Source organism: Oncorhynchus mykiss, chromosome 3, assembly GCF_057628025.1.
Source record: "Oncorhynchus mykiss isolate SJ-2025 chromosome 3, ASM5762802v1, whole genome shotgun sequence".
Lineage (NCBI taxonomy): Eukaryota > Metazoa > Chordata > Actinopteri > Salmoniformes > Salmonidae > Oncorhynchus > Oncorhynchus mykiss.
Window position 1 is genome coordinate 49,531,342 of NC_143024.1, and position 13,221 is coordinate 49,544,562.

The window sequence follows — 13,221 nt, forward strand, 5'->3', positions numbered from 1 at the left end:
CGCCCAGTGTGTGGCCAAACACATGGGCAACCTGCAGTTTAGAGTCTGGGAGAAGATTAATGAGATTGGGACCTACACGCCCTTGATTCCGGACCCCAACACTTCCCAACACCATCTCATCCTGTCTGAGGATCTGACCAGTGTGAGACAGTGACGAAGACAGTAATGATGAGATTGATAAAACACTGTCAGAAAGGTTTGATACCATTAAAATGGTCCTGGGCTCTGAGGGCTTTGACCGGGACACACAGCCGGGACATTGAGGTTGGGGACAATACTCAATGGTCATTGGGTGTGATGACAGAGTCTGTCCAGAGGACGGGAGAAGTAGAGAGTGGGTACTGGCAATTACGATTCATTGGTGAATACGATACACATTCCACAGTAGAGTCAGCCACTCAGCTTACAGTGTGACAGAAACCCCAAAGGATCAGAGCGCAGCTGGGCTGGGACTAGCCAACTAAACTCAATTCCACAATTTGCGATGGAGTTGAGCAGCGACTGGTGTGGGCGGACTTGAGCGCAGACGTCACATAAAATGTACATTTTTTTTAATCAAAAACGACTGATTTCAGCACCCAAAGAATAGCCTGCAATTACAATTATGGGCATACCCGAAGAATAGCAGCAAATTACAATTGCGGGTTATTCTTTGGGTGCTGAAATCAGTAGTTGTTTATAAAATGTCGTCAGATCTCAACGTAAATCTTGGAGTTCAATCAGCTACACTGGGACAGAAGTATGCTGTCATTGTATGACGCTGATTATGAAATACATCGACACACGTTCATACACAAGTCTGAGAGTCTTTCCTTTTTTCTTAATGGGTGTAAACTCCACCCACTGAGGATCTTACCAGTGAAGACCTCTGTAGACAAAGAAGATTATGTAAAAATTAATGAATATGATTCTGAAGACAATGAAGAATATTAGAGACAGCGACAGTGACTGTTCAATATTCGATCATGAAGCTGAGTATAATAGATTCCCTGAAGAACGAGATGATGAAACCTACTGATATACCATTGAAGAGGATTGATTATACAGGTATATCAATGTAGAATCATATCGTTCTGCCAGTGGAACTACACAGTTAAAGTTAATATTGTTTCTTTCTATTTTTGTAAAGACTTACTCTAAGGGCTCTATGTACTCTAATGCCGGATGTGGAAAGTGTTTTGGTGGCTTTTAGGAAGAAACTGCAATGATGGCAGGTTATAATATAAATGTGACTGAACAAAATTAACTTGAGAACCATCATATCATCTTAAAATGTCTAACTTAGTTATATAATAAAGAGTAACACATTTTACAACCCCACTGTAACATTAAGCTGTATGCATCCCAGTTGTAAGGAATATGGTGGGTATTATGTTCAGCTTTATGATTCCATGTATAATTTGCTGAAAGGGAAGTACAAAGGCAGTTGTTCATTTTACGGCTGAAATTTTGAATTAGTGTAATGCACTTTAACACATTAAATAATTGATTTACATTTTAAAGGAGGCTGGTCTGATTCTCATTTACACATATTCTATTATATTATATTCTATTATAGGGTAACACTATGATTATAAAACACACAAGTGCCTAAATTGGAACTCAGTGGATGTACAGTAACATGCTATACATGACATCAGAGCTCCGGTTTTCCGCTTTACAGTGCTGTATGGGTTTTGACTGACAGCCATTATAAACTTCAGCACAGCGCGTCAAGAAGCCCCCATCCTTCCCTCTAATTGGGCTACTTTTCCACTTTTGCACTTTTGATGTTGTCTGAGTGAGGAAAAGGCTGTAAATGGAGAGAAGTCAATGTGTTCTGAAAGATGAGACGCTGAGGATTATAATAAATACCGATTTGGGACGGGGCCATAGTGTCTCCTGACCCCTCCTGTCTCAGCCTCCAGTATTTATGCTGCAGTAGTTTATGTGTCAGGGGGCTAGGGTCAGTCTGTTATATCTGGAGTACTTCTCCTGTCTTATCCGGTGTCCTGTGTGAATTTAAGAATGCCCTCTCTAATTCTCTCTTTCTTTCTCTCTCTCGGAGGACCAGAGCCCTAGGACCATGCCTCACGACTACCTGGCATGATGGCTCCTTGCCGTCCCCAGTCCACCTGGCCTTGCTGCTGCTCCAGTTTCAACTGTTCTGCCTCCGGCTATGAAACCCTGACCTGTTCACCGGACGTGCTACCTGTACCAGACCTGCTGTTTTCAACTCTCTAGAGAGATACTCTCAATGATCGGCTATGAAAAGCCAACTGACATTTACTCCTGAGGTGCTGACTCGACAACTACTGTGATTATTATTATTTGACCATGCTGGTCAACATGAACATGAACATTTGAACATTTGAACATCTTGGCCATGTTCTGTTATAATCTCCACCCGGCACAGCCAAAAGAGGACTGGCCAACCCTCATAGCCTGGTTCCTCTCTAGGTTTCTTCCTAGGTTTTGGCCTTTCTAGGGAGTTTTTCCTAGCCACTGTGCTGCTACACCTGCATTGCTTGCTGTTTGGGGTTTTAGGCTGGGTATTTGTACAGCAATTTGATATATCAGCTGATGTAAGAAGGGCTATATAAATACATGTGATTTGAAACAAGCAAACCACACATCCGTGTCCAAATTTGCATTTCATATTTCCATATTTGAAATCTCATGCTATTTACAATATCAACGTTTATCGCTGTGTTCGATCCACAGTTACAAGGATGACATGCGTTGTACCCTGAGTTGTCCTGAAGAGAATGATCCTTTGTTTCTCATAATGTGAAGAAAATATGCTGCTCCACACGCACTTGAATGCACTGAATGACTCCATTCTATGCGGACCAAAATAACAATCTGTTTGTCTGAAGTGCCTTTTGAAAGCCTAACACTGTAGTATCTTATTTTACAACTTAGCTAGCCATGTTGGCAATAAAATAAGCTTTCAAATGATGCCCACCTGACCCAGATTGCGATTAATAATGGAACATTTTTGGATTGCGTAAACAAAACCAGTAACTGTGTGATGATGGGGACGCAGGCTGTGTTCCAAACAGAAATCTGTGCTTGCTTTAGTTGCTCAATGGAAAAGCTAGATGAGCTCAAAAAAGCAAGCGCCTTATAGTTGAAGACTCTTTCCTTGACAGTTTCTTGTCTTTGTACCTGGAGTGTATATCTTAGACCCACTTTTACAAAACTTTAAATATAATGGTCATCAATGAATACAACATTTACTGGAAAGTGTTTTGTTCACAGAACATCAACACGTTGTTTTCATCAGAAGACAAGTTGCAAATGTTTCTGGCAATCAGTAAATACTATTGCACAAAATTGTAAATGGATTATCAGTAGTCAATCATGTAAAATATAAGGAACATTCTAGGGCTCTATTCAATCCGCATCCAGGACAGGCACATTTCAATTTTTTTTTTTTCCAACATTGTGGACATGCAGAGATGCAGAGAATAGAATTGGGTTACTTCTACTTCTAACGAAATTTGGGTTACTCCTAAGTCATCATCTCCAACATTGTAACCTTCCATTGCAGAGCTTTGCTTTGGTGTGGGTTTTGGCCTTTGTGTTCATATCATTTGCGTTCCTCCACTGTATTTACCTTTCCTTATTTCTATTGGAAATTTTGTTACTGCTTGCCGATGAAAAGGCTATACAAACCTATGAGCAGACTAGTCTTTTAATTGAATACATGGAATTGGATTGTGATGATACTGATTAAAGAATCTGGCACACTTTGCTTATTTTCTATTTTGGTTTTGATTAGGGATTCTATTTGATTTGTTGTATATTAAATTGTTCGGTGAAATATGCTTAAAAGTAGAGAAATTTCCCATAATTCTGCACCTTTTGAAAGGTACATAATTTTTTAGCTAGTCAAACCCGGGTCCAGTGATTGTCAAGCTGATACCTTAACCGTTGCGCCGAGAGTTCCAGACCTGTGTGAAGTTGCTAGGTGTTGAGTTAAGGTTGCTACATTACGACCTTCCTTTGGGAGAGAGTGTCCCCAAACTTCTCTATACCATGTCCCTCATGGGTACACACCTCTCCAATGGCCTCATGGGCACCATTTCACTTGTGACACCAATGTAGAAAATTTAGGTGGACGGTAGCCCCGACTGGATCTTAAACCCGGGTTCAGCGACTGCCAATACAACACCTTAACCATTATGCCAAGAGGTCCGCTAGGTGTTGGGTTAAGGTCACTACAATATTAATAGTCCATGCAGAGAAATATTGTGACGCTATCAACAAATCTACTTCTTCTGCCTTGGTGCAGGTTCTGCCTGTATTTTGGTTTCGTACAAATGAAAAGTAAAATGGTGTGGTATCTACTGTGCAGGTTAAATTGAATCAGGCCCAGTCTTTGGGCAACAAAATTTATTAAATTAACTCACATTGGTTATCATCAACATTTGAAGTTTATTTAAAGTTGAAGTACAATGAAGTGTGCTATGCGTAGCTATATGTAAGTTATTAGCGACAGGTCAACAATAAACATCGCAACAAACTTTCAAAGTAAAATAAAGTGTGAACATGGGACAGACACTCTTTTCCCAACATTTTTTCAAACACATAGCCTGTTCCTGTTACAGTACATGACAGAAATCAGCTCCTGTCTCTGGAATTAACTTTTACATACTGCATAAGAGTTGACTCACCTGATGTGCAAAACTATTCAACCTTCAGCTTGAATACAAATGAAGCACATCTCTCCATAAAGTAAAATGTCTTCTTTTTGCTGCATCATGATTGCATTAAAATACTGTACATCACTGATTTTGTGAGGGAACTTTGCTTGAGTTTTCATACCAATATTCTACAATGGAGAGGGTCGGTTAATTGTTTCCGATAGTCATTCTAGCTGGTCCATTGTCTGTACACAAGTAGGATCTTAATTTGATCACCCTGTTGTTGCAGGAAATGTCCTGCACGGCATGAAATAGTTTAAAACTTAAAAATGTTGGACTTGATTTGCACAAACAAAAAATGGATCAACCCCATACAAAAATGTCAATTCATTATAATCCACATAATAATTCACATTTCCTTTATCAGCAGGATTATTGTCCTGCTGTGGGAAACTGGTCAAATTAAGATCCTATATCTATCTGTATGTGACATCTGAATAAATTGTCTTGAAAGAGGAGATTCGTTACCAAGTGATAATATGTGATTACCAACAGTCCATGTGACATGTTAATAGCCACACATTAGGAACAAAGGTGTCTGGGAAACTATCTTTAAAAAAGTGTTCAAATAAAAAACAGTATTACCTGTTGCAAAGGGTTACTATTGACAGCAAAAGTTGTTATTGGAAAGCAAAATGTTTGAGGTGTACATTTTCGAAATCAGTTGGGCTAAAGTGAATCAACCCTACGTATTTGTTCAGCACAATATAGGATTTAAATATCATAATTCCAGGACAAACATTTACATGCCTGCATGCTTTCTCACCAAAATGGCAGGTATTTTAAAGAATGATGGCTCAGAAATTAAACAAAAACAAACTATAAATTCATATAAATGTCAGTATTGTCTTCCTAATAGATCTACTGCATACCCAAAACCACCTCTTAACTTTATACATATACCATATTGATAGAGTGAGTTATCCTATCATTATCATCAGTTCTGGTATATACAACAATAGTAAAAAGGAAACTTGATTGTATTTTCTTATATTTAGAAAACATTCAAATCAAATCTCAGTCGCCTCCTTTGATCAACATATGAATAAATTAGAATTTTTTTCACAGGTTCTTTCCAAGCTTTATATTTTGGAATTAAACTTGAAATACAAAACAAAACCTCTGAGTCTGACCATGTTCAAAGCTTTCTCGCTGGTTGAAATACAGTATAAAAAATCTTCAGTGCTGAGAATTTATCTGAGATATTACCAACAGTGTACCCCTTGGTAATTATTTACTGTGCTAAAAATGTGTTTATACTTAGAAAACAACCCACCTCAATGCATCAAAACCTGCTTTAGCTACTATATTATGTTGATATCTGTAAGAAAAAGTGTTCTAATTCTACATTCAGACACAACCCTTCTTCGGCGTTTGGCCAAACACACTTCCATTGAACTGCTACAGTAAACGCAGCGAGACTTGTTTCTGCTACTAAATCTGCCTGGATAAGGGCTCTTGAGTATCTTCATGGGATTGTTTTCCCCTTCAGCTCTCCTCATCATCTTCTTATCAGTACATCACTGTGGTTTTCAAGAACAGTCTTCCATCTGAAAAAAAAATACAAAGGAGACAAGGATTAGCAATAGCGTACTGGCCATGCTGACTCAACTTGGATATATGGTGTTTAGCTCTATCCTTATAGTCCACAAAAACACACACTGGTTGCTAGCTTGTGTGAGGTTTCCCCACAATAAGCTAACTCCATAGTTTCTGAAACAAAGACCTAGGAGCAAGAGTACTAGGCCTGGGAAGGATGTCAGATTCTCTTGGACATTTCGAAAGCGTAACCAAAAAATGTTTTGTGGATACGGAGGTGATGTCACCACCTCCCATTTTCAAATCTGTCCCAGCTGATGCTGGGAACTTCTACAGACATTTAAGCTGGAGCATTGGTACATTATGGGAGGCAACCTGTCTGTCTAAAGAGACTACTAACTTAATAATAATGATACATTCATTGTTTGACAAAATCTGGAAAAACATCAGAAAATACGATCTGAAATCTTCCAACACACATGGGACTACTTGTAAGAATATTTTAAGATAATACACAACGCAGAGGACTAGAGGTCAATAGAGAATTAACGATCAATTGAAGTAGTGTTTTTTCAGTTCAACATCTGGTTAGAATTTGTGTAGGGGTTTCAGTCCTGGACTCATACCTACATGTGGCAAGATCTCATTGGTCTGAATTGTTTACACATTGAGCCTGAAACAGGATACTTGTTATTTGGCCATTGGCCCAATTTTACTGCAAGAAACTCTAATTGGTCAACTACAGGCTAGGGTTGTTGGTTATAAAATTACATCCTTTCACTTTGTTCTGTGGAGAATCATTGAGGACAGGAAAGAATTAACATCGACCATCTACTTCCCAGCATAACAACTATTATTTATTATTTTTGAATTGAATATTTTTCTCCCCCTGATTTGCTTTGGGGTCTGTGTTATTGAGGAATAACATCAACTGCTAACATACTCTTATCCAATACTCTTCCAATGTCCCTATTTTCTGGACAATTTATGTTACTCGAGCATATCAACACTCACAATTGTAGATTAACAGACATAAATATTGTTTGTCCTACAACGTCAAGTCTATAATTGTTGCTTAAATGATTTGCATGATCTGTTGGAACAAACTGCAGAATCGAGCAGTAACAGTTGAAGAGACTCCTTATGCCAGTGTTTCTCTGTCTCATGAATTAAAATAGGGAAGTAAAACCAGGCCAATACAACCATCTACATATTTAATCATTGACAAAGGCAAATTGTATGAGGAACCGCGATATTCAACACTGCCTGCCTGCACGATTGCATGTCACATGTGCTTAAGACATCTCAACTGACATGCTTGTTTGAACATAATATTGCACTTATGATGTAAAGCGCTTTACGAATGACACATCCTGTACAGAAGGAGTGTTCATTTAAAAAGGCAGAGTCATTCTTCTCCAATGCTATCTCCAGACACCTGCAACCTAACGAGCTTTGTCCATTTTCAAGGAACACTCATATCTTAGTGGTATGCCCAAACGAGCAGCGCTGCCTCCGATGCAGGGCTGGTAAAAGCATCTGTTAAGCGCAGCTCAGGAGCATGGCGTTTTATTACCCCGGTATTACTGTGCTTTAAGCAGCCCTTTCCCCTCTCTTGCAGTGGACCTAAATAATTCAATTTAATAGGGAAAAGCACACCAAAAGACTAAGCGGCGACAGCTTGAGGAGAGTGATATGTTGCTGCTTGACACAATGTCAGACCCGAGACAGAGAGACATCGGGGTAGAAACGGTACGTTTGTTAGCGGCTTTCAAGAGATTTACAGAGTTCTCGTGACATACCTAAATAATTCAAGCTGGTTACTATCTAGCTGGTTACTATCACAAACACTTCATTCACATTTATTGATATTCTGTAATCTCACTATTAAACCATTTAACATTGGCCTCTTAAGTTAAGGCCCATGGCTCACTGGCAATATTTTAAGCCATATATGAATCATAAAAGCTTCTGTTTCTATCCAAAAAATACAATACAATACAATACAATGACAACCTTCCTCCATTAGCATTTTTGATTAGTACACATTCTCGCCTATGGTAGGACAGCAACCATCACTGCACCATGTACCTAACCACCCAGGCTTCTGTCGTCAATGCATCAGTGTGCTGTATGTTTATAAAAAGCTGGATGGAAAAATAGCAAAGGCTTGTTGGGAATGTGGGAGGGGGAGACAAACACATGGGCTAATTATCCGGCACTGCCGTGGGTCTCTGAGGCATTGCACTCTGGCTGCCTCTATTCAAGCAATATTGCAGAGTTATGTGTAAAAGTAACTACAGTGTGAATGCAAAGGGCTGAAAATAAAAGGGATAGAGGAAGGTGGTGGTGGTTGGAAGGGGTGGATGGGGATGAAATCATTCACCTCCATGAGATGCCATGTATATCACCTTTCTCTGTCAGTCTCTCTCTGCCTGTCTGTATGTCTGCCTGCCTGCCTGCCTGTCTGTCTGATCGGCTTTACCTTCACGACTGTTCATAGGGACGATAGTAAGGGGAGGCGAAAGTGTGGCTGATGATCACCTTTGATAAGTTGTGAAGTAACATATCAGGTATTGTAGTGTTCAAACCATCACAATGCTCAACATTTGAATGTTCAGGAAAGGATTAAGAAATACATTTTTGACACAAGGTTCTCTCTGAAATTGTTGAGACACCATTTTTAATTTGGGCAAATAAATTGGTGGAACTTCTTCTATGTTTGTTCTGTTTTGATTAACTTCCACTGCCTCCAGTTTGCAATATTACTTCAAATCTTGATTTACATTTTTGAGTGAGAAAAATCTGTGACATCTTGACACATTGTTTTTTGAAAGAAAGCCTCATATTTATTTTTTACTTTATCCATTTTTGTATTCAAATCAAGATTAATTAAAAGAGGATAAATATTTTATTAGATGCCAAATAAAACAGATATTTTTTTTGCTTCTCTCAGCATAAAATTCTGTTGAAAAATTAATGAATACATGTAAATTATGCTAAATATGCCCATGCAAATATTTTATGAAGACAATTAAGGGATCCATTAATTACGGTATTTTTTGCTTCACTGACATTCATTCATTTAATTTGAATTTTACTTTAACTGTTTGGATGTTTAATCTCGCAACAAATAACTTTATGTCTCTTTATGGGTCATGTAAACTTGCCGAACACATCGAAGGGCAAGCAGGCGGGAACCAGAGAGGAGATACTGGGGAAGATATTTACGTGCACTCCGTCACCATGGCGTTAGAGCCAGGAGAGAGCTTCAGTCCCAGTAGCATGGCTGCCTGCTAGCTGCTACAAAAGCCAGAGCTCCCTCTTGGAACCGATTAAAAAACACTGCAAAAGCAATTAATGAACACAGATTGTGTTAATATCTCAGAATTAGAGAAGTGTGACAAAAGACAAATATAAATAATTAGTTCTCTAAAATTATGCTCTTGTAATTTTTGGTCTCTCTTTCTCACCCTAGCCTGAGTTGTGAGATGAAAACACAACATACATTTCTCTTGGCTTTTATCCGTGTGATAGGGTTGGGTGTTTTATCCGCGTCTTCTTTGCTTGTGTAATTTATCAACATAATTGTTTTGCCTTTGAGAGTAATTACTGTATACTAGGCTGGGAGCAGAGGAGAACAGAGGAGACATGGGAGGCAGACAAATGGCGATCCAACTTCACAAAAGCACACATTGTTCCGTGTTAACTCAACCTCCTCTTGATTCTATTCTTCAAGGCCATTATCACTGACATTATGAGCCCTAGAAATGACACACTTCATAGCTACACCATAGCATATTATATATTATTATATTATATTATCGTTATCATATAATTATAGATTATTCAACTGTGAGAAAGGCATCTGCTATATGTCCAAATTGTGTCTGAACAGGAGAGAAAATACGTATCTTTAGTGTCTATGACAATATACCATGGTAATGGTTGCTACGTTGCAATGAATAAGCTATGTTTCTGATCACATACAAATAAAATGGTAATGCAATATAAAAAGGAAGTGAGAAAAGTTAAGCCTCCAGTTAATACAGTATAACAATTCAATTATAAAGTGCTGTTTAATGTAAATCAAAAATGTTCCAATTTCAAATTAAGGATACTTGATATACTAATTTAGTATGAAATGGGGGACTATAACTGTTCTCTATCCAGAAGTTAAAAAAATTGTGAAATGTTGACATATGGTTGACCTTTATTGGACAGCAACCCTTTTCACATCTCTCCACTGACTGAATGATATTTAATTATGAAAGAATCCACCCTCCTTATGGTACAAAACTATGATGAATATCTTTCAAATTTCACAGCGTTTTACTGTGTAATCTTTGTATTTTCCAGGGGAAATTGAGACTTCTCTCAGAGATAAAGCGGTGATGATAGGGAGGAGTTGGAAAGGGAGGGGGAGATGCTGTTGGGGATTATTAGAGGAAGACGTTATGATACTAATGAAGAAGAGAGAGGTGTCGTGTTCTTGGGTGAACAGACTTCCTCACGTGGAGGAAGGGAGGGGGTGGTGATCATTTCTGAAGACTCACTACCGTCTGGGGCTGCATCTCAAATGGTACCCAATTCCCTACATAGTGCACTACTTTTGACGGGGGCCCAACGCGCCATGGTCAAAAGTAGTGCACTACATAGGGAATACAGTGCCATTTGTGATGCAGCCCCAGACGTTGGATAGTCTTCAGAAGTTATCACCACCCCCTCCTTCCTCCATGAAACCCCACAAGGCAAACAAACAAGCCATTGAAATGCACATATTGTTACAGGACTTATACATAAAATAAAGTGGATCTTAAGAGGTAAACAAACAAGTCAAATACACTATGCACGTACAGTACCCACATGGGTGCATATACACAGACACGCATACCTACCTGTCACTGAAATTGACTTATGCGTGCTGATAGTTTCAATGTAGTATTATATATCCTCTGATTGCACTTTAAACCTAGTTTACTGTAACATTCATTCAGATCCAGGCAGAGAAGCCTGTTCATAAAATTGATACTGTTAGTTAAGAAATTAATAATTCAAATAGGCTTCTTCTATAGGAACAGGTCCTGTCTTTCGTTAATTAGTAAAAAAATAAAAAAATAAAGATTCTTTCAAAAGTCATTCCGCTAATTGACTATGGCGATATCGTCTATATCAGGTAGTCCCAAACTGGGGTACGAGTACCCCCAGGGGTAAGTGCAATTCCGTCGGGGGTACGTCATATAAAAATGTGATACACATGTAAAAAAAATATATATATACATATATACACACACTACCATTCAAAGGTTTGGGGTCACTTAAAAATGTCCTTGTTTTTAAAAGAAAAACATTGCTTTGTCCATTAAAATAACATAAAATGATCAGAAATACAGTGTAGACATTGTTAATGTTGTAAACGACAGATTTTTATGAAATATCTACATAGTTGTACAGAGGCCCATTATCAGCAACCATCACTCCGGTGTTCCAATGGCACGTTGTGTTAGCTAATCCAAGTTTAAAAGGCTAATTGATCATCAGAAAACCCTTTGCAAATTATGTTAGCACAGCTGAAAACTGTTGTGCTGATTTTTTGAATGGTAGTGTATATAGATTTTTTAGTTAAAAAATTCTTCACATTTTCAAACAGTACATTTATATTTTCCAACGGGGCTATACATTTGGGTGAGTAGCCTCGTTTCACTGCCTAAAATAAAATTCAACCATCTAGTGTTCAGCGAAATAACAACACAATGTCAAATACAGGTAGCCGAGTCAAATAATTAACATCCAATCACATTAACCATTACTCTCTCACGGTAAACCTTCACTCTTGCGTGGACATTTAGAAATGAAACATGACAATTTGAAAAATAAGCCACAGGGGTTTTTAGAGCAAGAATAAAGACGACTTTTGAGTAGTAAGACATGAATAATGTGGCAAAAGGTCGCAAAGTTCAAGGGGGCCGAATACTTTCGCAAGGCACTGTACACAAAAACCTTGCTGCTTGTTAAAATCTAAACAGTCAATCCAAACTGTTCATGGCAAACTGTTCTAAACAGTCAATCCAAACTGTTCATGGCATATGTGAGTGCCATACTTCACTCCCTGTAATAAAATACTGCTATTATGTCTGTTGAAGGCCAATGCAATCTTGACCCAGTGCTGTGCCCCAGTTGGCAAGCTGTTAGTTACACTAATGCTCAAATAGAGAAGGTGTGAGGGGGGGGGGGGGGGGTACAGACAGACTAATAGATTGACAGAAAGAAGAAGAATGATAAATAGAGAGATGAAGTGAGATATTGGCGAGAGAGGGTGAAAGTGAGAGAGCGAGTGAAAGAGAGGGAGTGAAACAGGGAGAGAGAGTGAGCAAGAGAGAGATTTATCTTCTCCTCAGGTTCATGTACCTTGTATTGTCCTCTCAGCATCTGTTCTTCCAGCACTGCGGTCACTCTCCATCTCTGGGGTCAGTGAGTCTGGGAGAGCAGAGAGATAGAACATAACTGCTGTTAAACATCCTTCAAATGGAGCAGCCACACTAAAAGTTTGAATTGAAAAACTCAATTGGCTATAAGTGAAAAACAACTGATACAATAAGACGTTAGATGATTCCACAGTCAGATGCCCTGCTGCATCATGATTTAACTTACTCTTACTTCCAGAATGTAAAGAACTCAGTAACACTATGTGAGTTGTTACCACAACATGTAACTGAAATCTATTTTGTTTTTAGCTAAGGCTGATCCCCAAGTAGCAAATGTATATTCTGCAAACAGTGAAATACATACAAAAAGCATATGGATACATTAACAAACTTTTTTTGTTTGTTTTATTCTAGACACTATTTTTACTTTATTGTTGCTGTCTGTTTATTTTATCTCCTCCATTCTTTTTTGTTTCACTGTAAAGTGTGTTGCGATTTTAAATGCACTTTAAATAAAGATTGATACATTTTTAAGTAGAGTGTAACATAAACATTTAATTAAAAAC

General features: G+C 38.4%; 1 protein-coding gene across 6 annotated transcripts in view; it reads right to left on the minus strand.

Annotated features, from left to right (window-relative positions):
• Nucleotides 1-4,402: 4,402 nt before the first annotated feature.
• LOC110519943 (dachshund homolog 1) overlaps nucleotides 4,403-13,221 on the minus strand; it is a 248,041-nt gene continuing 239,222 nt past the window's right edge. For all 6 annotated transcript variants that reach the window (XM_036974002.2, XM_036974003.2, XM_036974001.2 and 3 more), the window contains 2 exons: nucleotides 12,639-12,707; nucleotides 4,403-6,241 (listed from right to left, as the gene is read on the minus strand). In XM_036974002.2, the coding sequence (XP_036829897.1) occupies nucleotides 6,204-6,241; nucleotides 12,639-12,707 (107 nt within the window). In that variant the 3' untranslated portion in view covers nucleotides 4,403-6,203. The remainder of the gene's footprint in view (nucleotides 6,242-12,638; nucleotides 12,708-13,221) is intronic.